Consider the following 24,378-nt stretch of genomic DNA (forward strand, 5'->3'; position numbering starts at 1 on the left):
TATGTGAATTTGTCAAGGTGTGCGATTGAACAGTTTGTTGGGAAGAAAAGGGAGTTTGGAAAAAATGAACAATTACTGGGATGTCGGGCAGTTCTTCAGTGTAAGCATGTTGGCCAATGACATTGGTAAAGCAGTGCAAGCAGCAGAGAGGCTGTTTAAACTGAAACCACCCATTTGGTATGTATCATCACGTTACAATTTGCGTAGTTACATCTGATGCTCTCTGCCCTCACCCCCACACCCCATTGGACTTCATTAAGTTCTCCAATGCTCCATGCATCATCACCATTCTTTGCATGATGATTAAATAACCATGTTTTAATTTTCAGGACTTCTGATTTTCAAGTAGACTTCTAATATTCTAGCAAAGACTTGTTGTGTCATTAACTTAGAATAAATAATGTTGTTCTTGGTTATTTAATCATTGATTGTATGCATGTGTTTCAGGTATCTGAAGTCATTGGTACAGAACCTGATGTTAATACAGCGGTTCAAGAAACTCACCATAGAACATTCTCCTAGACAAGAGAGACTGAACTTCTGGTTAGATATCATTTTTGAGGCAACTAAAGAAACAACTAATGGCTTGAGATTCCCAGTAAGTCTATGTAATGCGCAGAGCTTATATATCTGATTGATTTGGACTAAAATCCTGTACACACTTGCCTAGGAGCAAGCCCAGTTAAACTAATTAGGGTTTACTTTTGAGTAGACAAGCTTAGAATTGCACTATTAGTAACAGAAAATTGTGGCCTGATGTTAGGAGCTACCATGCGAACTAGAATCATGTGTTTTCTGCCAAGTAGGACAGAACTGGCATGTCCTGTTTGGTAGGCACTGGACTTCAGTGGCAGTTATTGCTTGCTGCTTTTGCTGCTGATCTGTAAGGGTGGCCTGGTGGAAGTGGGAAAGTTTCTAAGGAAAAAATGTGTTCTGTAATCGTATCACTATATAATTCATTGTCTTTTAAAAAATAAAACAACAGCAGTACACAAGTGGCTTGAGCATAAATGGATGTTTGATACAAGAGGCAGTCTAATGCAAATGAATAAAATAAAATAATATACAAGAAAGAAACGGTACAAGAAATTGTATGAGACCTGATTAAATAAACAGTTTGATCCACACCCAAGAAGAAAACGCAGTGTTAATTGTGAACAAATTTTCAGCACACATTCAATGAGCCTTACTCCCTAGTTCAGATGTAACTAACATTGTGTCCTCCAGGAGTTGTTGGACTGCAACTTCCACCATCTCTGGCTATTGGCCATGTTGGCTGGGATGGATGTGACTTGTAATGCACAACGTCTGAAGGCCGCCATGTTGGCTACTCCTGCCTTTTAGGATAACAGCCTTGTACTTAGCATTTGGATGATGTAAGGATGTGTCACTGATCTAGTTAGGTATCACTGAACATGTGTGTGCTTCGTTGAGGTATTGGTGATAGAGCCAACTAAGATATACCAGCCTGCGTATGTTTCAATCAACAACGAAGCGGAAGAAAGAACAGTTTCCCTTTGGCACGTGTCTCCGACAGAAGTGGTAAGACCAATTAGTGAATTTCCTCTTTCTCTCTAGAAATTCTGATCATCACATCTTGGCTTCTTTGTACACAACTCTTTTTTTTTAAGAGGCTTCACAAAAATGTTACACAATGCACATAAGTATCTTCTTTGTCCCGTAGATGGAAAAACTGAGGTACTAACAACAGGGAGCCAGCCTTAACTCTTTTCGGCTGTTCAGCATGAAAGCACGAGGACACAAAGCATGACAGAGATCACGTGTGAGCACATGCAGGCACAAACACTCCACCTCCAAGCTTCCTGTGTCAAATGGGAAGATCTAAAGGAGGCTTGTAAGCCAATTCAGCTGAATGTGCTTGGAAGCCTCCCTGTGATTGGGCAGGTTAGGGGTATAGTGGAAGTGCAGGGCGTTTGCACACCTGGTCTCTGTACACTTCATACTACCATGCTTTTGGGTTGAAAGCCTGAACAGGGCTACACAGAATTAGATACATGATGTTTTAAACTTCTGCTCTTTGGTTTATTTTATTACAGTATCACACATTCCATTGAGAACTTATGAAATTTGGGGTGCTCATAAAAATTCTGATACCAGAATTCTCATTAGGATAAATCAGCCTTGTGGGGAGGGGGTGTGTGGGGAGAGAATGGGTTTCATTCTTAGATCTACAGCAGGAAAATAGGAGGATTGTGAATTGGTTTCAAGGATTTAGCCCTTCACTTTCGAGTTACAGAAATGTTAGGTTTTGTACAAATGACACACTCTATATGACACAGTACATGACATGGATATTCTTCAGCGCTAGTGTAACACTGCTTCTCAACCCACTCTGTCCAGGAATCCAGCAATCAAATTGTCCTTATTTTTGCTCTAGCTAATGTACATATTTGCTTATCAGTGAACCAAGGACTGTGGATCAGATAATCTGAGCATCCTTCTCAGATATATGGCCATACACGAGAAGCCAATAGGTAGTCCTGTAGACAGTTTAGGTAAGCTTTTCTGCAGGCTTGCCACAGCATACTTCATGACTTTGTGCTTATTCTTTCTGACATGGCTTGAAGGAGCCACACACACACACACACACACCCTTTCAGGGAAATGTTTGGATTCACTGGGCCTAGCCATTTCCACAGATGTATCATTAAGGCATAATGCCATTAGGATGGACATCAAACTTTCAACTGAAAGGAAATTCAGAGTGTCATGAAATTTAGGAAGACCATTTTCGTTCCGCAATGGCAAGGAGTAACGTGTTGCTGTTGGGGCCTAGTGTTGGGCCCCTTCTTTATCTTGCTACTTTTTTGCGGGGGAGGGGGTAGTAGCAATCTTGTTAATATTGCTGTATGCTACCTCAGAGAAAAATATTGGTGCCCAAAGACTTTGCGCTGAGATCATCCTTGTGATGTAATGATAATGGTTTGTAATCTTGCTTTGAAACAATCTGTGTTTTTACCCATTTGCAGAAACAGATTCATGAGTGGAATTTTACAGCTTCTTCTATTAGAGGAATAAGGTTGGTGTCCTTGAAATGGTTTTTTTGTTTTTGTTTTACTTACATGCCTCATTTTGCCTTAGGGATATGTGAAGAATGTATATGTGTTTTCCCACCAACCCTAGCAAATGATGTAGTTTGGGTATCCTTTATATCTCAGCAAACTCCCCAGATGTGAAAGCTATTTCCTTGAAATATAGTATAAATATTCCTTAGTTCTTTATCCCTAAAGAATCCTTTACATGACATCTGAAGCAACAAATGGTTGCTGCTTCAAGCATGGCAAAGGGAAGGGCATTCCACAATAAAAGAGCAATAGCATAGAATGCCCATTTTTTGGCAGGGTGTCCCTATTGTGTATGGTGTCATGCCACAGGTGGACTTTCCCCTAGGGTTGCCACATTTTGAAGAGCAAAAAAGAGGACACTTTTGTGTGCTGTGTCATGTGATCGATTATGTGGGGGTGGGGCTTACCTGAACCCCTCTGTTTTATTCAAGTTGGCACACCTGTCAGGGGTACTTTAGCTGAGATCCCTGCATTGATGGGGGTTGGACTATGTGTGACCCTCGGGACCCCTTCTAACTCTACAGCTCAGTGATCAATGAACCCTGAGAGGCAGTGGCTGGCAGTCATCAGCATCTGGGGGGAAGCAGGCTGGCTACTGCTGTGCTGATCAAATGGACCTATACACCAAGTATTAGATGCACAAAAGGCACAATTCCTTTGTGGAAACCTGCCTGCCCCTCAGCTCCCTCTGAAGCTGATCGACCACCCACCCACCCCCTTCTCCCGTCTGCCTGCGAGGCAAACCCAAGTCACTGGAAGCCATGGTTGAAGAGCATCTCCATCTGCACCGGCATGTGGTAGGCAAAGGGCTAGAATAGCGCCGCACCGGGCCTGCCACCACCAAGGGTGGGCCCATTTCAGCTCCAGTACCAGGTCCCAGTAGACACCGACAAAAGGAAACGCGTCCTCCTCCAACGCCCTGCATGCAAATGGCGGTGGTGCTCACCTGGCCCTGGTTTGGCTTTGTCCGTTCCCTCCGTTTCCTCTGGAGCTACCTGCTTTGGTTGGTTCAGTTGGCTGCCTGCCTCTGTCATCATCTAAAAGCCTTGTTTGTATAACACTATCTGACTGTGAACTCCTGCAGGTTCCCCCCCCCCCAGGTTTTGTTGCTGCCATGCTGTATCTTTAAGTGAGCTTCATTGTTTTATTGTTGGTTGTTTTCTTTGATTAATTCCATTGGGGCCCTGTTTTGGGACTGAAAATTAGGTTAATACATTTTTATAGAAAATAAAATAGGTTGTCTTCCTTAAGTCATATGTATATTCTAATGCTAGTTCTTGGGGAGAGTAATGAAGATAGCTTTTTTTCTTGTGATTTTCCTATGCTTTCAAATTACATGCAGGACTTTACCCCTCTTTTGTAGTACTAAGCATGAGGCATCTTAAATATTTCTTCATAATGTGCAGGCTCTATAATATAGTTAAATCATTGCTCAGCATAGTAGCTTGGATATTTTGCTTCTTGTCTCCCTCCCCCCTCCCCTGTTGAATTGATATTTTCATGGCTTTTTAATGGCACCACTTTCAAATAACATGTTCCTTATATTGCTGAAGTTACACCATTGAAAGATGCAGTGTGAGAAAGTGAGTTTAATCTTTCTCTCCACGTACATTTCTATACAGAACGTTATATTTAGATTGGCAAATTGGAAACTGGATGGCTATTGATTAGTGTTTCTTACATGGCTTTTGAAAATTGTCATTGCTTTCTCCTTTCTCTCATCTAGGCTGGTATGGATTTTTTCTGCCTCGTGAATATAGTATTAGACAAACATTGTCTGCAAACTTCAGCAGTTTGAATTGCAGGGATTTTAGGTCATTTGAAAAATAAACAGAGACATGGGAGAAAGTAATGCTGCTATTCTCCTATTATAACTCCCCTTACAAGAACTGCTAGATGCACTTTCATTATACAGAATCTGAAAATATCTTTACTTTTTGTTCGATTCTGACTTTAAAAGAGTGTTAGTAATCAACCTGAGAGAGTAAAGTAAGCAGAACAATGAATTATTTGTTCTGAGCTAGTGATTTATGTTTTACACTGTTGTAAATCCTAATGGGGCAGTCTTTATTATCTTTTTGGCACTTATTGAAGACTTTCCTTTTTCAACAGGCTTTTTAAGGGGGAGATTTTTATCTCACCCTGTATTTATATTGGATTCGAAATGGTTTTTATATATGAAATTGTTTAAATTGTTATTATAAAAGAAATTGTTTTATATCTGTTTATACTGGTGATAATTTATTTTGAGATGCTTCATTGGAATGGCGCTAACTAAATAAGTGAATGAATGAATGATTAACACCCTGGCAATACATTTATTTGGTTTTTTTGAAGGTCACCTATCTTAACTTCTTCTGCTATGCAGACTGACTATTGTTTCCATTGTCCTGGTGATCTGTTCTGCACATTTTTATCATCATTTCCTCTTTTTATTCATAAATGGCACCCAAATTGTATTGCTTGTCATTTCCTGTTGGAAGCAGGCTTTAAAAAACCACAACTGTGCTGTTGTCTCTCTTTGATTCTCTAAACTCTGTAGTGGTAGAAGGAAAACTGAACTGCTGTGCGAGCAAAACAGGACTAACTGAGCTCCTCCATTTGTTCCTTCATCTTCATACCTCTGCCCCCCATCCATGCCACTTGTGCTTAGCACAACTTTATTGTAATTCTTTTTCCACAGCATATCTAAATTTGACGAACGGTGTTGTTTTCTGTATGTCCACGACAACTCTGATGACTTTCAGATCTACTTTTCTACAGAGAACCAGTGTAGTAGGTGAGAAGTTTTGCATTGCTTTCCCTATCTATCAAAATGAGACATGCAAGAGTTGGGGGATACCTTGTAAACCCAGAAGTATTTTCGCAAACATTTCATTTCCTTGGCCACCCAACTCCCTCCTCTTCACCCTCCAATGCTGCTGTGATAGCCCAGCAGCAAGTGAACAGTTCTCAGAAGTCTGTCGTCACGTTGTGGTTTGCAGCGCCACCTGTTTGTGGCCACACAAACTACTGCATGATATTCAGTGCAAATACTGCACATACAAGACACTTTGCTCTGGAATACTGTGGAAGAGGGAGGTGCCTGTTGCATTTGCTTATGCAGTTGGATATTGGTCCTCATATTTGTTTTCTTCATTCCTTTCTTTCCTGTGCTTTGTAAAGGTTCATTTATAAAGTCCCTACCATATCACAGGTTAAATTGATCTTAATTTGTTTAGTATGATCAGGATATGTGAAGGTAGGAATTAACAACATGGTGAAAGTGTTGGTCCTTGAACTGGGATGGAGGACATCATTTGGAATCCATTTCAGGCAGAAAAATGTATTGGGCTAACGTTGATTTAAAGTAATTAAAACAGTCCAAAAGTTACATTTGAATTACAGATTTATAAGGGATAAATTTATAAGGGGTTTCAGTATCCATTAAAAAAAAAAGCTGTAGCATAAGAATAGCACAACAGCATGAGGCAATAGTGATTTTGAAGAGGAAAAGGAATGTTGGCAGATGTATTGTTTTGCATTGCACATGAATCATAAGTATCATACATTTGAGCAGATAAGCAAGATACTGTTTTGCCTTTAATTGTGCGGTGTACATTGCTTACAGATTTTGTAGTCTGGTTAAAGAGATTTTAACAGATGCTGTAGGAAGTACTCTGGAACTGGAAGGAGAGATTGATGGGGACACGTTGGAAGTAAGTAATGTTGACTGAGGAGAAACAGAAATCTTTGTTTGGATGGGGGAGGAACTTGCTTTCCATATTCCTATTCTAATTAATTTAATATATTAATACCTTAAGAAATAATACCTACTTTAAAAAAAAAATAGGAACAGCACAACTAAAACTTTGCAGCTAAAACATTGTTCAATAAGGCAGTATGAAGCTTTCCACATTTACCATTTATAGTGCTATAGTTGCTGGCGCTCTTGGGTTTTTTGGCATGCTGCCACACAATGTCGTCATTATTTAGCTAGTATTCCAGAGTAACGTACTCAAAAACCTGCTGCTTCTTCTTCTACTGCAAAAAAACACCCAGATTTTTGTGAAAGATCCAGATGGATACTCAATATTTTCATTGGTGTGGCATGTGTCGAAGCATCGTCTTAGTTTCTGCATGGAAGGGATGGAGATTGGTTGGTTCTGTTTTGCACCATTTCCCTCTCACCAGCACAAGCTGTCAGTTTGCAAGCTCAGTTCAGGCAAGAGGTAGAGACAATGGTCCTGAGTTGAAGTACTGCCTGTGACAGCAATTGTTAGCTGCAGGCAAAATAACCAGGTTTGCCCTAGCTCAGGCAGGCAAGTAGTCCGTTTTCTAATCTACTGTGCTTCTACAAGGTTAGAATTCTGGAATAAAGGTAAAGGTAAAGGACCCCTGACAGTTAAGTCCAGTCACGAATGACTCTGGGCTTGCGGTTTTTCCAGGTCATGTGGCCAGCATGACTAAGCCGCTTCTGGTGAAACCAGAGCAGTGCACGGAAACGCCGTTTACCTTCCCACTGGAGCAGTACCTATTTATCTACTTGCACTTTGATGTGCTTTCAAAGTGCTAGGTGGGCAGGAGCTGGGACCGAGCAATGGGAGCTCACCCCATTGCAGGGATTTGAACCGCCGACCTTCTGATCGGCAAGCCCTAGGCTCTGTGGTTTAGACCACAGCGCCACCTGCGTCCCAGAATTCTGAAATACTAGGCATTAAATAGAAACAATAACATGCTGAAGTGCTGTCTGCATGCACATGCTCATAACTGCCAACATTTATTGGTTAGAACAGGCACCCCCAAACTGCGGTCTCCAGATGTTTTGGCCTACAACTCCCATGATCACTAACAGGAACAGTGGTCAGGGATGATGGGAATTGTAGTCCAAAACATCTGGAGGGCTGAAGTTTGGGGATGCCTGGGTTAGAAGAACACAAGGGCACATAAAGGATCTAACTAACACTACAGAACTTTTATCAACATGGGCACAATCTACCATTAGTGTAAACCCAGCACTCACTCACTGTCTAATAACAGCAACATGTGACCAGAGGTGTGGACAGTCAGCTACAAATTCACTCCTAAAAATGTCGGATCAACAGCAACTATGCCAATATGTATTGTAAGTACGGAAAAGTCATAAGACACTGGCTTTCTCGATGTTTTATAATGCATGAGGCCCTAGGAGAAAGCCTGGCCAACTGTCCTTTTCTGACTCTGAAAATGTCCTGTCAACTATCAAGGAAGTGGTGACAGCTGGGGGTCACATCTCAGGAACTCTTTGCGTGACCCTTATGAGCATGGCAGCCACTTAAGCTGACGGCAATCTGCCACAACTACAGCAGGCAGAAACAGTCATGTGATAGGTGACAGTTTATCAGAATTCTGTGCTCACCGAGTTTTCACATGCCCCTGAAAATGTTTTTAAAATGATGTAAATATGGCACAGATGCGTATACTACAATTACATAAATTAAGCAAATGTGGAAAATTCAGGAAGAGAACATCATGTGAAAACATTTTTATTTATGGATAAGTGAAACTCAGCAAATAAACTGTAGGTTTTTGTAAATAATGTTTTCTTGTTTGTGTAGCCCAAGCCTATTCATCCACCTGTTGTTTAAAAAACACCTGCATAATGCAACCTTTTTGGATGCTATTAAGCCTATTATCTGAATAATAATCCCCTTTCCCAAGTACTTAGTATTAGAATCCAATATCTAAGCATCAGATACAGGAGGAAATATCTTTCCTCTATAATAATGTTTAATATACTTGATATTTTCACATATTATGTGTTTATTATTGCTACTCAGAACTCTTGTTTGTATGAGCAATGTAAAATATTTTGTAAGAAGCATGTTGGGAGTTTTGTGGAATGGAGCTTGAAATGTATTGAAAATCACATTATTAACATAGTTTGAGAGTTACACACCTAAAGCTTTTCATCCAAATAGTATGGCAGTTATACGAATCTCTGATTTTCACAATTGCTTACTGGAATTACGGATTAGAAAAGTACTTTTCCCCGCTGCTTGTTTGTACAATTACGATTTTCATACATGATAATGGATAATTGTGTACTGAACTAATAGCATTTAATTATTCTATCCCCACAGTCCATTTGACAATGTGTTGGTACCTGAGAAAAGACAGAATCACCCTTATGTGAGAGCTTTGTCATGAATGATTAGACATATTAATTTGAAAACAGTGTAGGGCACTAAATTCATAAATAGCAACGAGAGGGGACACGTTAGTGGTAGAGTTGTCAGCTTTCCATGTATAATGTCCCAAATCCAGTCCTTATAAAATCGAGTTACAAAGGGATCAAAAGTTGCATTACAAGTGAGGCATATTTCGCAACTCTAGTTATTGTTTTACATGTAAGCCTAGTGGATAAAATAGGGAAGAAGAAGATTGTCACAGAGATACATAAGTTCAACCAGACATGCCATGAAACTTTGTTCCCATTATTCCCACATTAAGAGTGGGTTGGGTTTGTTTGTTTTAAATGTTTATTAACCCACAACTTGCATGCTCAAGGGGATAACATAACATTTATTTGAAATGTTCAAGAAAAACAACAAAAGCATAAAGTTTGAAATGCCTCAGTGCTTTGGATCAAGTAATACTTGAGAGTTGAGTAATATAGGATGCTTCTAGGTAGCATTCCAATATATCTGCAGCCTAAAAGGAGACATTAGTTAGCAAATATCAGAGAAGCCAAGGCTATGTTTTGGGTTTCTCTGGACTAAGTGGAAATTAGCTGATCTGCATGTCTATACTTTAGAGGCAGATGTCAATGAAAATCCTCTAATTTGAACAGCTCTTTGACATCAGTGTGCACATCATTTAGAAAATCGGTGAACTCTCCTTCTTTGTTCAAAAGTAACATTTGTATGCAAGGGCATACAATTATTATTTCTTTCTGTCTTCCTCCCACTTCTCAATTTGAATTTGCTTTAAAATGAAGTCATTAGAATAAATAGATTGTGGAATTGCCCATTGCACTGAAATGTTTATCTTCAGATATTTTGTGCATGCAAAGCCTGTGATCCTATTCATGCTTATCTAAGAGTAAGCCACAGTGAACACAGTAGGACTTATTCTGGGTAAACAACTGCTCTGTTAGAAATGTGCTATCAATGATATTCAGGCTAACATTTTGTAAATCTGGTTGCTGTCCTGAAGCTACCTCTATCAGTTGAATACTGTTTCATAGCTGTGAAATATGGGTGTGCTAAAAAAAACATTAACAGGTTCTGGTTGTGTCATTTTGGGTAATAGCACATATCACATAACAGCACAGGACGATGAACTGTGAACTGCTGAAGCATGAAAAATGAAACTGTTTGAAAGGTTGAACTAAGTTAGTGGGCAGGTTATGTTAGGGTGTACAAATACCACCCTGGAGTACTCTGTGTGGAAACAGGAAGCTTGGCAATCACTTTCAAAATGAACCGTGGAAGAATTTCAAGGACTTACTGACAGAAGATTTGTACATACTTGTAAGGAGTCTGGTTTACAGTACTTGCCCACCTGCCCCCATTTACATTATCTTCTGTTTTACGCTATTTGTTCCCATTATGTATTCTTCACTCAGTTTTAAAAAGACACATCCCTTTATTAAAGAATCAATTACTTGTGAGGTATTCCTCTTATGTCGCATATTATTCTGATGGGCAGCTGCTTATATAATGTTTAAAGAATTGATTTTTAAAAAAAATCAGTACCTGTTAATTAGAACATTGTAGTTCTTCTATAAGACAAAAGTAGTCTTTGTAGGTTCATCTCGCACCACAGTTGCCTGCAAACATTATAAAAAAACACTTGCTCTTTAATTTCTACTAGAGCTGTTGATCTTTAGGGAAATACATTGCTAATGGCATACGTTAAAATCTGTTTGGTGGTTGTGATATTGTGTTTTTTGTGTCTGAGAGCTGAATTCTGTTTCTGCTTTCAGTATGAGTATGACTATGATGAGAATGGAGACAGAGTAGTGTTAGGCAAAGGAACCTACGGGATAGTTTATGCTGGAAGAGATCTTAGCAATCAGGTCCGAATAGCCATCAAAGAAATACCAGAGAGAGACAGCAGGTGAGTCTTGATATTTTCTTCTTACACAATAAATATGGGGGGGGGGGGTAATTCATTTTAGTCCTGAGGAAGAGTAATCTTTTGAAGTTCAGATATAAGTATGAAATGTGCTTAGCCTAATTTGGTCTTACATCATTCATTATTCAATGTATAAGTCATTCACAGACAAAGAAGCAAAGAAGCAACTGCAACTATCCCAACCCACTGTGGTTACCACTGCTTTATGCTAAGGTATATGCTGGAGGGTGTTAGGGGAGGCGTAGTAGCTCTGCTGGGGGACACATGCTTCTTCTGGGGTTGGTTGTTTATCCACCTTTGGCCCCACCCTGCTCTCAGCTCTCACCGGAGGCTCCTAGAAGCGGTTTGTATGCGACAGTGGCCACACCCCAGGAATAGCCAGCTAAACCAGGTGAACAGTAGCCAATGGGTCTCAAACCCTTGGTGAGTTAGGGATTTCCCCTGCTTGTGAAGACAGGCTGTGGTTGATTGAGCCGACAAGACCAATAGCGGTCAAGAAGGCGGTTTCTGTATTTGCTGTAGAGGGAAGTGAGGGGAAGATGGGTCTTGTCAACCTGGGAAGGTAGCCCAGGATCTCTGATCCTAAATCTTTGCTGCCTTGTGGGATATTTTGGGGAGAAGAAAAGGCTAAGGAGTAAACCCTACCCAATTCCGGAGTGGAGTCCCCAGGACAGTTGGATGGCGCCTTGTACTCCTCCTTGCGGCAATTCCTGCAGCCAAGCTGGTGCCAAATGTATTGCTCTGCCTTCCTTTGGATCACATCAGCAAGGCTGAGGGGCGTGTGTCTAGTTGTCTAGGCATCCCAGGACCTCCATACACACTGCGCAGACTTGTGCCCTGGGGAGGTCACTTCAGTGCTGCAAATGCAGAGGTTTGACTTGAAGGCACCCCTGAAGGCACACTATTGTCTCTCAAGACAGTAGATGCAAACAATGCTACTATAGATTCTGCCTACCAGCTCTGGCTGAGGATATATTTTCACTGCATGCTATATGTTTGTTGAGGTGATTTTGACCATATTGGGGCTTTTTAATTATCTTACATTGTTATTCCATCCTTTCTGTGGACCTTCAACCTACCAATTTATAAGTTCAATCTTTAGGTGGGTGGCATGGAAATTTTAGGTTCGTATGTTTTCTGATTTTTATAAGCTTCAGTTGTTCTTCATTGACAGATATTCTCAGCCACTGCATGAAGAAATAGCCCTCCACAAGTATTTGAAGCACCGGAATATTGTCCAGTATCTTGGTTCTGTTTCTGAAGATGGATATATTAAAATCTTCATGGAACAGGTGCCTGGAGGTTTGTATCTTACTATTTTCACCTCATATGACACCTTGCTATGATCTGGTTCACACGCCATGCTAAGCCAAACCTTGGCTTTAGAATACACTAAACCAAACCTTAGTTAAGTTTGGTGTGGCAGCAGAAAGGACCAAGGAGGAATAAAATGGCTGTGAGCTCCTCTCCAGCAGCTCACACATTCACACCAACCCAAGGTTTAGAATAAAAGAATTGTAGAGTTAGAAAGGACCACAAGTGACAATAAAGTATTTCTATTTCTATTTCTATTTCTAATCTAGTTTAACCCCCTGCAATGCATGGATATTTTGCCCAATGTGGGCTCGAACCCACAACCCTGACATAAAGAAACTCATGCTGTATTGACTGAGCCATCCCTGTAATATGCGAACTTATAAATCAGAGTAAAACCTAACGTTCAGGGTAGAATGATTCATATCTCAAACCTCTGTAGACTTTAGACTGTCTGTAATTAAATCAGCATGAACCCAATCCATACACATACTGCTTCCTGAATCAAGGCTGTATATTCAAATTCTGGTGCAATTTAGTCTCACATAAATAGCATTTTTATGTTGACTGTAATTAGTTACAGGCACAAACACAGGCCTCACACTGATTCCTGGAGATAACTGTTAGGTTCAGAAACTCTTCTCTCTGTTCTTTCTATCATAATTATTTATAAAGCACCTAAAACCATTCACCATTGTACCAGTTTTTATATATATATATAAAAATAGCACTTAAATAAATTTTAATACCCCGCCCATCTGGCTGAGTTTTCCCAACCACTCTGGGCGGCTCCCAATCGAGTATTAAAAACAATACAGCATTAAATATTAAAAACTTTGCTAAACAGGGCTGCCTTCAGATGTTTTTTAAAAATAGGATACTTGCTTATTTCCTTGACATCTGATGGGAGGGTGTTCCACAGGGCGGGCGCCACTATACCAGAAGAGACCTGGATGTCTCAGGTGGAAGGGCATTCCAGTGGTAGGGGGAAAGATACAAGTGAAATGAGAGAAGATTGTATTCTTAACAAGCATACAGAGAAAGAAAAGAAAGATAAGGTCACATCAGATGGTTGGGAACATACAATCATCTAATAAGGCCCACTTAATTGGATAGTTTCTCACTGAGAGCCAGTGTGGTGTAGTGGTTAAGAGTGGTAGACTCGTAATCTGGGGAAACGGGTTCGCGTCTCCGCTCCTCCACATGCAGCTGCTGGGTGACCTTGGGCTAGTCACACTTCTTTAAAGTCTCTCAGCCCCACTCACCTCACAGAGTGTTTGTTGTGGGGGAGGAAGGGAAAGGAGAATGTTAGCCACTTTGAGACTCCTTCGGGTAGTGATAAAGCGGGATATCAAATCCAAATTATTCTTCTTCTTTTTCTTCTTCTTCTTCGGTATTTATATACAGCTGTTCAGGAAAAGCTGCAAGCGGTTTACATGAGATAGCACTTATTTTTATTTTTATTTTTTTAAAGCTATAAAGGGAGGGGGAAAAACACTTGTTTTACTGCTGCTTCTCACTCCCCTCAGGGCAAGATGGTCCTTTGCCAGAGATATGCACAAATTGAAAAAGATGATGTGTTGAGTCTCAGCTCAAACAGAACATATACTGAAAAACATTTTTGAGGGGATTTATTAATGATTCTGTTTTATGCCCTTTTTACCTGATCTTACTTTCTGCAGATCCTTTTGGTTGCTTCCCATATTCATATTCCTGATGTAAGAATGAATGAGTTTTACAGTGTTTACGGGGTATCTTTTTTTTATCATGGACCCAGGGGAAAGCTCATAGCTTATACTTTGCATGCATAGGTTTGATCCCTGTCATCTCCATGCAGAGAAGGGAAAAGGGCTTTGCCTAGAGAGCTGCTACTAGTCAATGTTGAGAATCCTGAGCTAGAGGAAACAATGGTCTAACTCTCTATAAGGCAGGTTCCTTTGTTCCCAAGAAAAGGCTTCAGTAAATTTCCTGCAGTCTTAGAGGGCATGCTAGAATGGATCCTTTAATAGACTGACAACATTCAGGCCCACTTCACATGCAATGGTAAGCCGTAGTTAATAGTTTACCCATGAACCTCGGGATCACTCCTGATTCACTGCTCCCCTGGTGTGAATAACAATCTCTGGCTTAGCATTTTCACTCAAACAAACCACAATTGGGAAGCCAAGAGCAAGCTTTGACTTCATGGTTTGTGTCGGTGAAGCAAACCATGATCTCCAGTTCAGCTAAGCCAGGGGTTGTGGTTTGTTGATTCCACTCTTTGCTAGTGGAAGAGGGAAGCAGGACCCCACCTGTTCATTCATGGTAAATCATTAACTGTGGTTTACTGTGACTTCAAACCTAGCCTCAGAATGCTGACAGATTTGAGATTACTCTGTCTCTACTTCCTAGAATTATCTCTTTAGATATATGCCATACGCTGTGTAAGTGCACAGTATTTGCTCTTTTATTTCTGTGTATAATGGGGCATATGAGTTTGGCTCAGAGTTAACAAAGTGTGTGACTCAATTCTGTGCATGTTTACTCAGCAGCTAGTCACATATTGTCCAATACAGGAAGTGTGCGTGTTCAATCCCAGGTAACTGCATGGGATTTTACATATGTGCAGTACTGAGGATTCAATGATTACAGGCCTTGATACCCTGGACAGAATAATTTTTTATCCTGTATTTTCTGCCTAAACCCAGGAAGTCTTTCTGCATTACTAAGATCAAAATGGGGACCAATGAAAGAACCCACAATTAAGTTTTACACCAAGCAAATCCTAGAGGGCCTGAAGTATCTCCATGAGAACCAGATTGTCCACAGAGACATAAAAGTGAGCATATGCATGCTTCCTTATATTTTTAATTGTATGTTACAGAAATGCAGGGTTTAAGATACCACTAGTTCAAGTTGCTCTTTTAGAAAGGCTTCATAAAATCCCTGATAACTAAAGTTTCTGGTAATTTGTTTACTCTTTATGTTTATTTAAGGGAGACAATGTTTTAGTGAACACATACAGTGGAGTAGTAAAGATTTCTGATTTTGGGACCTCCAAGCGCCTTGCAGGAGTGAATCCATGTACAGAGACATTTACAGGTAAGAACAGAAACAACTTTTTCTTTTTTAATAATCTTCTGTGGTTAGAATTAGGCTACACTCAAATGGCATTTTATTCCACCTTCACGATGTTTTCTTATATGTGTGTTTGTTTTCGCTTTTTATGCGAGCTCTTACACAAGGTAAAAGTCACTTCAGGAAATCTAGTGGAACTTCCATGCTTCTTACCATGTCAGTTATTTCCAGAAAAAATAATCCATTTGCAACCCCACTAACTCGGAAAATTGAGTTACTGTATTGGCAAAATTGGGGGCTGTATCTTGGCATATATTTCTTTTCCGCCATTTAAAATTTTGCATGACATGGTATAGTATCTTATTCAAAGAGTCACAGGTCTATAACACAAAAAGGTGTTAGTGTAAAAGGAAAGTTAGAAATAGGAACAGAAGCACTAGCACTATAACCAGTAAAACTAACAGTATGAAATCCACGTCTGAATGCAGCTTTTGTGCTCATAGTTAGAAGCTGCTTCCTTGCCTCCACCCAGTTCTGTTGTGAAGATTTGCCTGCACAGTAACAGTAAATACAATAGTTAAATGTTATAAAACCTTAATTAGCTGATATAGATAGTACAAAGTGCATAGCCTACAGGAACTATCCGAGGTGATGCTTGCCCAGATTGTCATGTTGTCTGTGCAGTCTGCCAATGCTGCAAACGAGATTGCAGAGACAGATTGCTTTGGGGGAGTTCAAATGGGATTGCACATCAGCTCGCTTTGGTCTTCCTGTAGGTTCAAAGCCTTTCTGGTTTTTGTAAAACCACATTAGATTTTCTGATTTTGTGGCATCTCCTGCTGTAAGTACTCAGAGTTCCTCCAGGCGATTTGTCATGATTTACACTGGTGAAGTTATCAGGGTGATTATATACAATCATTACTTTTCAGCACCATTTGTGCCTGTAAATTATGTGTGGATGGGCTAGCATAAATTCCTAACTAATGCGCTATTACTGTGTCAGTGACATATTGCAGCCACAAAAAACCACCAGTCTAAAAGGGCCTTCAGTCTCTCAGTTTCACCCTAACCATAATTTGGACTTGTTTTCATGCAAGTGTGCTTAGGATTGCATCATTTATCCAGTACGAAACAAGAACACTTCTTGCTTTGTTTTCCACTGAATTATTTTTATCTTTCAATAAAGAAAAATGAATGCACAACACTAAAACATTACGTTATCATTCCCCCCCCCCTTTTCTTCTTTAATAAGGCTGCTTTCTAATATGTAGTGTAAGAGGATAAAAATTATGTTCTTTGCTGTATCAACTGCTGGCATGTGACCCCAGGTTTCCTAGTGTCATCCTCTGTCTAAAAAAGGTTCCCCACCCCTTTTAGATACTTCTAATCATTTCCACGAATCTTTATCACTAATGAGGAGCGTGACAACCCTAATGTCCAAACATGCAATTGTTGCAAAGCTGCAGAGTTTATTTGAGCAAGATAAGATGGCAATGCCTATTGCTTTTGCTTTACTTGTAATTATATATGACTATTACTTGTTACATTAATTAAGATTATTCTGTATTCAAGTCTTTTGGGTAATAGGTATTGTTTGCATAGTGAGTATATATGTACAGAATCTTCTTTATATAAGTAGAATGTATTGTACTTGGAAAGTTCAGTAATAAGTCTTTCTTGCTTACAGATTTCAGATCAATGTTTTGTTTGTCTGTTGCTTATATACAAAAATATATCAGTAAAGCTTGGTCCAAAACCAATACATTTATTGCCTGCATTTTAATGTGTACATGGGGAAATCAAATCAAATGTTTTTGGAGAGGCAGAGAGAATGCTTCAGTCATCCCCAAAAGTGATAGTCTAGCAAAGAACAGAGCTGTAAATAGTATAAGCAACTTCTCCTTTAATAATGAATAACTGCAAAATGTAATTTCTGTCTACGATTATCCATCCCAGTAACATTTGTCAAACTTTCCATTAATTATTTCTCTCTCTGCTTGATTGCAAAAAAGTTCAAAGCAGTTTACAAAAGATAAAAAGTAAAATTAAGAAAAATTCACAACTATACTTTAAAACATGCAAAAGTTAAAATACTAAAACAGATTAAAATTACCCCAATGTACAAGAATGCTTTTAGCTTGTTCTTAACCTTCACTTTCTCCTTTGCATTCAAGAGTTCTCCTTTCTACTTTTCTGAGAATACAAAATGCTGTAGCTTTACTTAAGGTTTGCTTCTGGTCAGGAATGTCTGTGGGATATCTTTGACAGCTCCATATTATACATGATATAATACAGGATATGCATATAATAAAAAGGCTGCAGTTTGTACCTAAGCCCAGTTGAACCCAGAGGGCCTTCTGAATAGATGCTGCGTATGGTTGTGTTGTAAAAAGTTCTTCATTAATTTAAGGGGAACAATTTACATAACTTTGTTAGTGATACTGCAAAAACTAGTACAGGGGAATCCCAGCTTATGTGGGGGTTCCATTCCGGATTGCCGCGCATGACAACTGGATATGCGCAAGTCACTTCTGCCCCATTACACCCTTTCTTCCTTGTGGCTCCAAAAACAATGTGTGTGTGTGTGCAGTTTGGCGCAACTCAAATGCACACGAATGGGGAGTTGCATGTACTCTACATCAGTGTTTCCCAAACTTGGGTCTCCAGCTGTTTTTGGACTACAGTTCCCATCATCTCTGACCACTGGTCTTGCTAGGTAGGAATGGTGGGAGTTGTAGTCCAAAAACAGCTAGAGACTCTAGTTTGGGAAACACAGATCTACAGTATCCCGTGAACCATCCAGCAAATGGTTGTAACCTTTCTACTGTTCATCAAACCTTTGGCTGTGCAAAAATATGTAAAATGTGATCTTAAGACAACATTTTTTCAGTCTAGCTAAATGGACTCAATGGATTGTCTTCCATTTAAAATATATTGCATAAGCCAAGGCAGTCATTTAGAAAATTTGTGACAGAATGCATTGTAACAGCTGAGAGTTGTTGGCACTGGTACTTAATCCATCTGTTAAGCCCATCTGTACGGGAAATGCCATTTTTGCAAAGTACTTAAGGAAGTGTGATCTGTTCAGGGATTTTTAATAATAATACTTGTACTTATTCTTTTTCATGACTTTAGGCACTTTGCAGTACATGGCGCCAGAGATTATTGATAAGGGACCTCGAGGATATGGTGCACCAGCTGATATCTGGTCTTTGGGTTGCACTACCATTGAAATGGCGACAGGGAAGCCTCCCTTTCATGAATTGGGTGAACCACAGGCAGCTATGTTCAAAGTAAGTGTTGTATGTACTAACCCACCTCCCGCCCCTCCACATATTACCCTACTGCTAGAATACTTCCTGACATGGACTATTTAGCAGCATCTATTAATTTATGTGGAATAGCAAACCTGAGAAGACTTGCATGCAAAGAATGCCCGGAGCTACAGCTGCTTCACAACCAGCCAAGTTAGAACTAGAGGGAATAGGTGTGTTTTGCTGCTCTTCTAAAAGTCCCTCAAGGAAAGATAGCTGTATGCCTCAGCAAGGACATTATTCCACAGGCTCCTGCTATGTCCCACAAACAAAGGTTTGTGTCCGAGTGCCCCCTTTTTTTGGTTTGGAGCTTTCGTCGCAAAAGGCCAAATTGACGTTTGCTCCGATTCAGCTTTAAAGAGGTTTTTGCGGGAAAAGTTGGGGCCAAAAATACACACTCCGGCACAGAGCATTAAAGTGTGTGCACCTCTGCCTGGAAAGAGGGGGCAAAAGGTAAGTGTGGATGAGCCCTAACATGAGTCAACTTTAAAGTACCTTTACCTTGCTTCAGTGATGCAAAGCATCTTCTCTACTTGCAGGTTGGAATGTTCAAAATTCACCCTGAAATTCCTGAATCACTAACTGCTGAGGCAAGAGCTTTTATTTTGCTCTGCTTTGAACCTGATCCAAATAAACGTGTCACAGCATCGGACTTACTTAAGGACCCATTCTTGAAACAGTTGAACAAGGGCAAGAAAAACAGAATTGCGTTCAAGCCTTCAGGTAAGGAATTATCAGTCAAAATATTTGTATGTAAGGAGATATAACCGTCATCCTTCTCTTTAATCTTGGGTTCTGAACATACCAGGAAATCAGTTGGATGTGCCAAGCAATCAAGAAGTTATGAAAAGAATATTTATGGGGCTGGTTCATCCTAGTGTTAATATAACAAATTCAAGAAATAACAAACTTGGTGAAACTAGAACACTATATTTTAATAAAGGATGAAGAAATTCAGGGCTGGGTTTCTTCCCTCTCCAAAATGACATTTTTTAAAACTGGAAAAACCTTTTTGGAGAAATTTTAATGAAGCCTATTTTCAGTAGACATGCACCTCAAGTTGTAAGGCATTTCAAGTTGTCAACCAAAAAGGAGGTCAAAGAAATTATACAACTAGTAACCCTGAGCCTAGGGCTTGCCGATCGGAAGGTTGGCGGTTTGAATCCCAGCAATGGGGTGAGCTCCTGTTGTTTGGTCCCAGCTCCTGTCACCCTAGCAGTTCGAAAGCATGCAGTGCAAGCAGATAAATAGGTACTGCTCCAGCGGGAAGGTAAATGGCGTTTCCGTGTGCTGATCTGGTTTCGCCAGAAGTGGCTGAGTCATGCTGACCACATGAACCGGAAAAACTGCGGACAAACGTCGGCTCCCTCAGCCAGTAAAGCAAGATGAGCGCTGCAACCTCAGAGTCGTTTGCAACTGGACTTAACTGTCAGGAGTCCCTTACCTTTACCTTTTTAACCCTGAGCAAGGGCTGATTTGGCTTCACAAAGAGAGCAATCTTACACAAATTTCAGTTTTGGATGAGCTGCAAAAGCAAGGTTACATCGCCTTATCAGCTAGTAGCCTCTTGGATCTCATGTATTCTTTCAGTGCTTGGAGATCACTCAGAACAAGGTCCCTTCCACTCCAATTCCTAGATGAACTACACTAGAAAGGTAAAAAAACCACTGCTAGTGTTTGTTTGAGAAGGGATTTCCATCATTCATCACAATTTATTTCTGCAGCTTGCAGACACACGGCTTTTTCACATCCAGTAGTTTCATTTCACACCTTGTCAATTTTTAAAACTGCATTTTAATTATACTGCATTTGTTTCATTTGCTTAAAAGATAGGTGGACCTGTTTATTCATTCCCGTTTCCTTTTTGTGCTCCAGATTATAATCGCAGCACATCACTCCCGTTGCCAGTCCAGGGAGAGCAGGCTGGCAGCAGCAGCAGTGAACCCGGCTCAGTCTCACCAGACTCTGATATGCCACATGACATGCTATTTGAAAAGGCAAAGCGCTCAGTGTCAGAGGTTCAGACAAAGAGTCCTCTCTCCCATTTACTAAGGTAAAACCTGACCTATGCAAAATGGCATGTTAGGTTCACAGAGTATGTCATCTGTCCTTATAGTTTAGGTGGGAGGATGTGTTACAAGATCTATAGTAAAATGTTAAATGTAAAGTATTGAATGGGGTTTGTTTAGGCCCCTGCAAGTGAGTCTAATTGGAAAAAGAAAGAGACCCTGACAAAAAAAGAGCAGCAATTGCAGCATCTTCAAATGAATGCAGTCCACATTATGATCAATCTGTCCTGTTACTGTAGATGTTGAATTAGTGTCTTGTTTCATAGAAAGCTGTGTTCTCAGCTAGTATAAAACTTGGGATTTGGTGGGCATCTTTGTAGCACACAAGATAAAATCCATTCATTTTAAGTAATCGGAAAGTTGCTTTTAAAAACTGGGCTGTTTTCTTCTGGACTCCAACATTGTCATTTACAGTTTCTTGTGAATGCTGTCTCATTCTGGCCCAGTGTTCCCGACGACAACTCCATTTCAGATGAGCGAAGTGCTTCCCCTTCACTTGAGGAAAGGGATTCTGGTCTTTTCTTGCTACGAAAGGACAGCGAACGGCGTGCAATTCTGTACAAAATCCTCAAGGAAGAGCAAAACCAAGTAGCTTCCAATTTAAAAGAATGCGTAGCACAGGTAATACGACTATTCACTTGTTTGGAAGAGGTAAAAGTTATTGCTCTGCCACCTTTCCTACTCCATGATCTGGAGGGTGTCTGGGGTGAAGAGCCTGGTGTGCTCATCATGTAGGGTTCTAAATCATTCGGGGAACCTGCATGAGGAAAGCAGGATCCCTGCTGTGGATGGTCAGCCTCTGGCTTGGATTATAAGCACAACCCTGGAAGAGACAGGGGTAAGTCTGTTCATCCTAACTTCTTCTTCCACAAAATTGTGTGGAGATTACAAACATGGAGAAGCAGAGAGGGGTTCATCACAACCTTTAAGTAGTAAAATGGAGCTTCTCATTTATGGAATTAACTGGTCACCTGAAGTTTGTTGACCACCGCAACCAATTTTTGTTTTAGCCACCCCTTTCCCATGGTACTATTGTAATATGAATTTTTGCTTAAGGACTGAATGGCAGAAAGCTGCTCTCTGGTAGGACAAATTCAGTCCTGCAGTTTGATTACATCAGTGTTGAATTTAGCTCATGTTCTGTTTCCCCTCTCATGAGCTAATGTAATCCATGAATCAAACTTGTGATGTGCCTGACTGAAAGCTGCCCTCTGCTGCTCTTGCTGTGAATTGGTAAAAATGAGTCTTCCAGAATAGTGACAGCAAGGTTGAAAACATGCATACATACATACATTGGTGGAATTTGTTGGTGTGCCTTTTTAAAGATTTTGCATATTCATCTTTTTTTTCAGAGTTCTGAAGAACTGCATCTTTCAGTTGCTCATATCAAGCAGATAATTGGGATTTTAAGAGATTTCATACGTTCTCCTGAACACAGAGTTATGGCATCAACTATATCCAAGTTGAAAATTGACCTGGACTTTGACAGTACTTCCATCAATCAGATTCATCTAGTGTTGTTTGGATTTCAAGATGCAGTATGTTCATCCGCGAGTGTAATATCTGGGGGTGTGGGGAGGGACCCACTACCAATAATACCTTTTGCTGCTATTTAAACTTAAAACTCTAAAATTGTACTATTGGGAGGAGGGCAGAAGAGGACAAAGGAGTTGTAGAATATCATATGGAGCAGCTGACCTGCTGACCAGAGAAGATTCATTTATTCACTTCTGCTAAATTGTAGAAATGAGCTCCGCTTTTTTGCATTTGAAAGAGCATACAATGCACAATTCTGTGCAAAGAACTTGAAGCATAGTGTGATACCTCAAGGGGTCTGCTCTGAGTATGACTTAGTCGAATATCTGTGCATTGTTGATGTACAACACAGTATCTTAGGTGCTGCTTTGCAACAGCTTTCTTTGTACCTACATCACAGTGGAAACAAAGGCTGTATCCCTTCAGGATCAGAGACAGCATGGCTCTGAATACCAGTCACTGGGCTACAGCTTCACTCATGCCCTGCTTGGGGGCTTCTCCCAGGCATCTGGTTGGCCACTGTGAGAAACAGGATACTGGACTAGATGGGCCTTTGGTCTGATCCAGCAGGGCTGCTTTTATGTTCCAATATGTGTTCTAGCTCTTAATCCAAGCGAATTTATTGTCATCCTACATTTACCCAAACTACTTGTTCTAAATGACAAGCTTATAGCTTAAGGCAAACTACTACCCTGTTTTATTTGACACTTTTCTTATAGGTTAACAAAGTACTAAGGAATCATTTAATCAGACCTCATTGGATGTTTGCTATGGATAATATAATACGACGTGCTGTTCAAGCTGCTGTCACTATTCTCATTCCAGGTAAGTAAAAGCAAAGTAGTAAACTGTTAAGTGGGATGGTTAAGTATGATGTGGGCAAAGCAATAATAAATGTCTAACCTGTGGAATGAGTTCCCCAAGGCGGGTACAGCTGGTGTGCTGGAACTGCAGTAGTACTTCGGTCTCCACTTGGCGAAAACTTGTAAATGGCTGCTAGTTCTTTTTTTTGAACACTGATTTTTTTTGTTAAACGTGCTTTACAGACTAACGTATTTGTGAATATTAGTCTGGACAGAAACATATTCACTACAAATCCTCACTAATTGTTCTTCTGAAAGGTTGCCACACATTATTAGTTTGTCATTTCTTAAAATCAAGGAACTCCCTAGGCACCTGTATTTTCTGAAATGGGACTAGGAAGGACAGCTGCATTTTATTTATATTCTCTCAGAAAAAGCTTGCTGACTAGATGATATTTAAGTGGCAAATGTAAGAAATGCTTGACCTCTGCAATTGTCTTTTGCTCTGTGCAGAACTTCGAGCTCACTTTGAACCAGCATCAGAGACTGAAGGAGTTGACAAAGATGCAGATGAAGTAGATGAGGATTACCAGCAAGCACAGCAAAAAAGACACGAAGAAACAGTTATTACATCTGGAGTGTGCATGCTCACGTCTTCTGTAACCCCTGACACTCAGCAGCAGCTCAGCTTGCAGTTGGGCAAGCTTAAGCAAGAAACAAACAGGTTAACAGCTTTAAAGTGTGCTCAGGCTTATTCAGCCATTTTACTGATCATCGCTGGTGTTTATAAAACATCTTCAGGCAAGTGGCGCTGTGGGTTAAACCACAGAGCCTAGGGCTTGCTGATCAGAAGATTGGCGGTTCGAATCCCCACAACAGGGTGAGCTCCCGTTGCTCGGTTCCAGCTCCTGCCCACCTAGCAGTTCGAAAGCACGTCAAAGTGAAAGTAGATAAATAGGTACCGCTCCGGCGGGAAAGTAAATGGCGTTTCTGTGTGCTGCTCTGGTTCGCCAGAAGCGGCTTTGTCATGCTGGCCACATGACCCGGAAGCTGTACGCCGGCTCCCTCGGCCATTAACGCAAGATGAGCGCCGCAACCC

At 40.4% G+C, this 24,378-nt stretch overlaps 1 protein-coding gene across 6 annotated transcripts in view; it reads left to right on the forward strand.

The window, feature by feature from the left end:
• MAP3K15 (mitogen-activated protein kinase kinase kinase 15) overlaps positions 1-24,378 on the forward strand; it is a 69,371-nt gene that overhangs the window by 43,437 nt on the left and 1,556 nt on the right. For all 6 annotated transcript variants that reach the window (XM_033147298.1, XM_033147299.1, XM_033147300.1 and 3 more), the window contains 17 exons: positions 18-177; positions 448-598; positions 1,435-1,542; positions 2,991-3,040; positions 5,770-5,865; positions 6,697-6,784; positions 11,035-11,168; positions 12,361-12,488; positions 15,188-15,318; positions 15,476-15,581; positions 18,693-18,850; positions 19,411-19,594; positions 20,747-20,924; positions 21,387-21,561; positions 22,293-22,478; positions 23,196-23,301; positions 23,793-24,003. In XM_033147298.1, the coding sequence (XP_033003189.1) occupies positions 18-177; positions 448-598; positions 1,435-1,542; positions 2,991-3,040; positions 5,770-5,865; positions 6,697-6,784; positions 11,035-11,168; positions 12,361-12,488; positions 15,188-15,318; positions 15,476-15,581; positions 18,693-18,850; positions 19,411-19,594; positions 20,747-20,924; positions 21,387-21,561; positions 22,293-22,478; positions 23,196-23,301; positions 23,793-24,003 (2,350 nt within the window). The remainder of the gene's footprint in view (positions 1-17; positions 178-447; positions 599-1,434; positions 1,543-2,990; positions 3,041-5,769; positions 5,866-6,696; positions 6,785-11,034; positions 11,169-12,360; positions 12,489-15,187; positions 15,319-15,475; positions 15,582-18,692; positions 18,851-19,410; positions 19,595-20,746; positions 20,925-21,386; positions 21,562-22,292; positions 22,479-23,195; positions 23,302-23,792; positions 24,004-24,378) is intronic.

The sequence above is a fragment of the Lacerta agilis genome, chromosome 4 (assembly GCF_009819535.1).
Source record: "Lacerta agilis isolate rLacAgi1 chromosome 4, rLacAgi1.pri, whole genome shotgun sequence".
In the NCBI taxonomy this organism is placed as follows: domain Eukaryota; kingdom Metazoa; phylum Chordata; class Lepidosauria; order Squamata; family Lacertidae; genus Lacerta; species Lacerta agilis.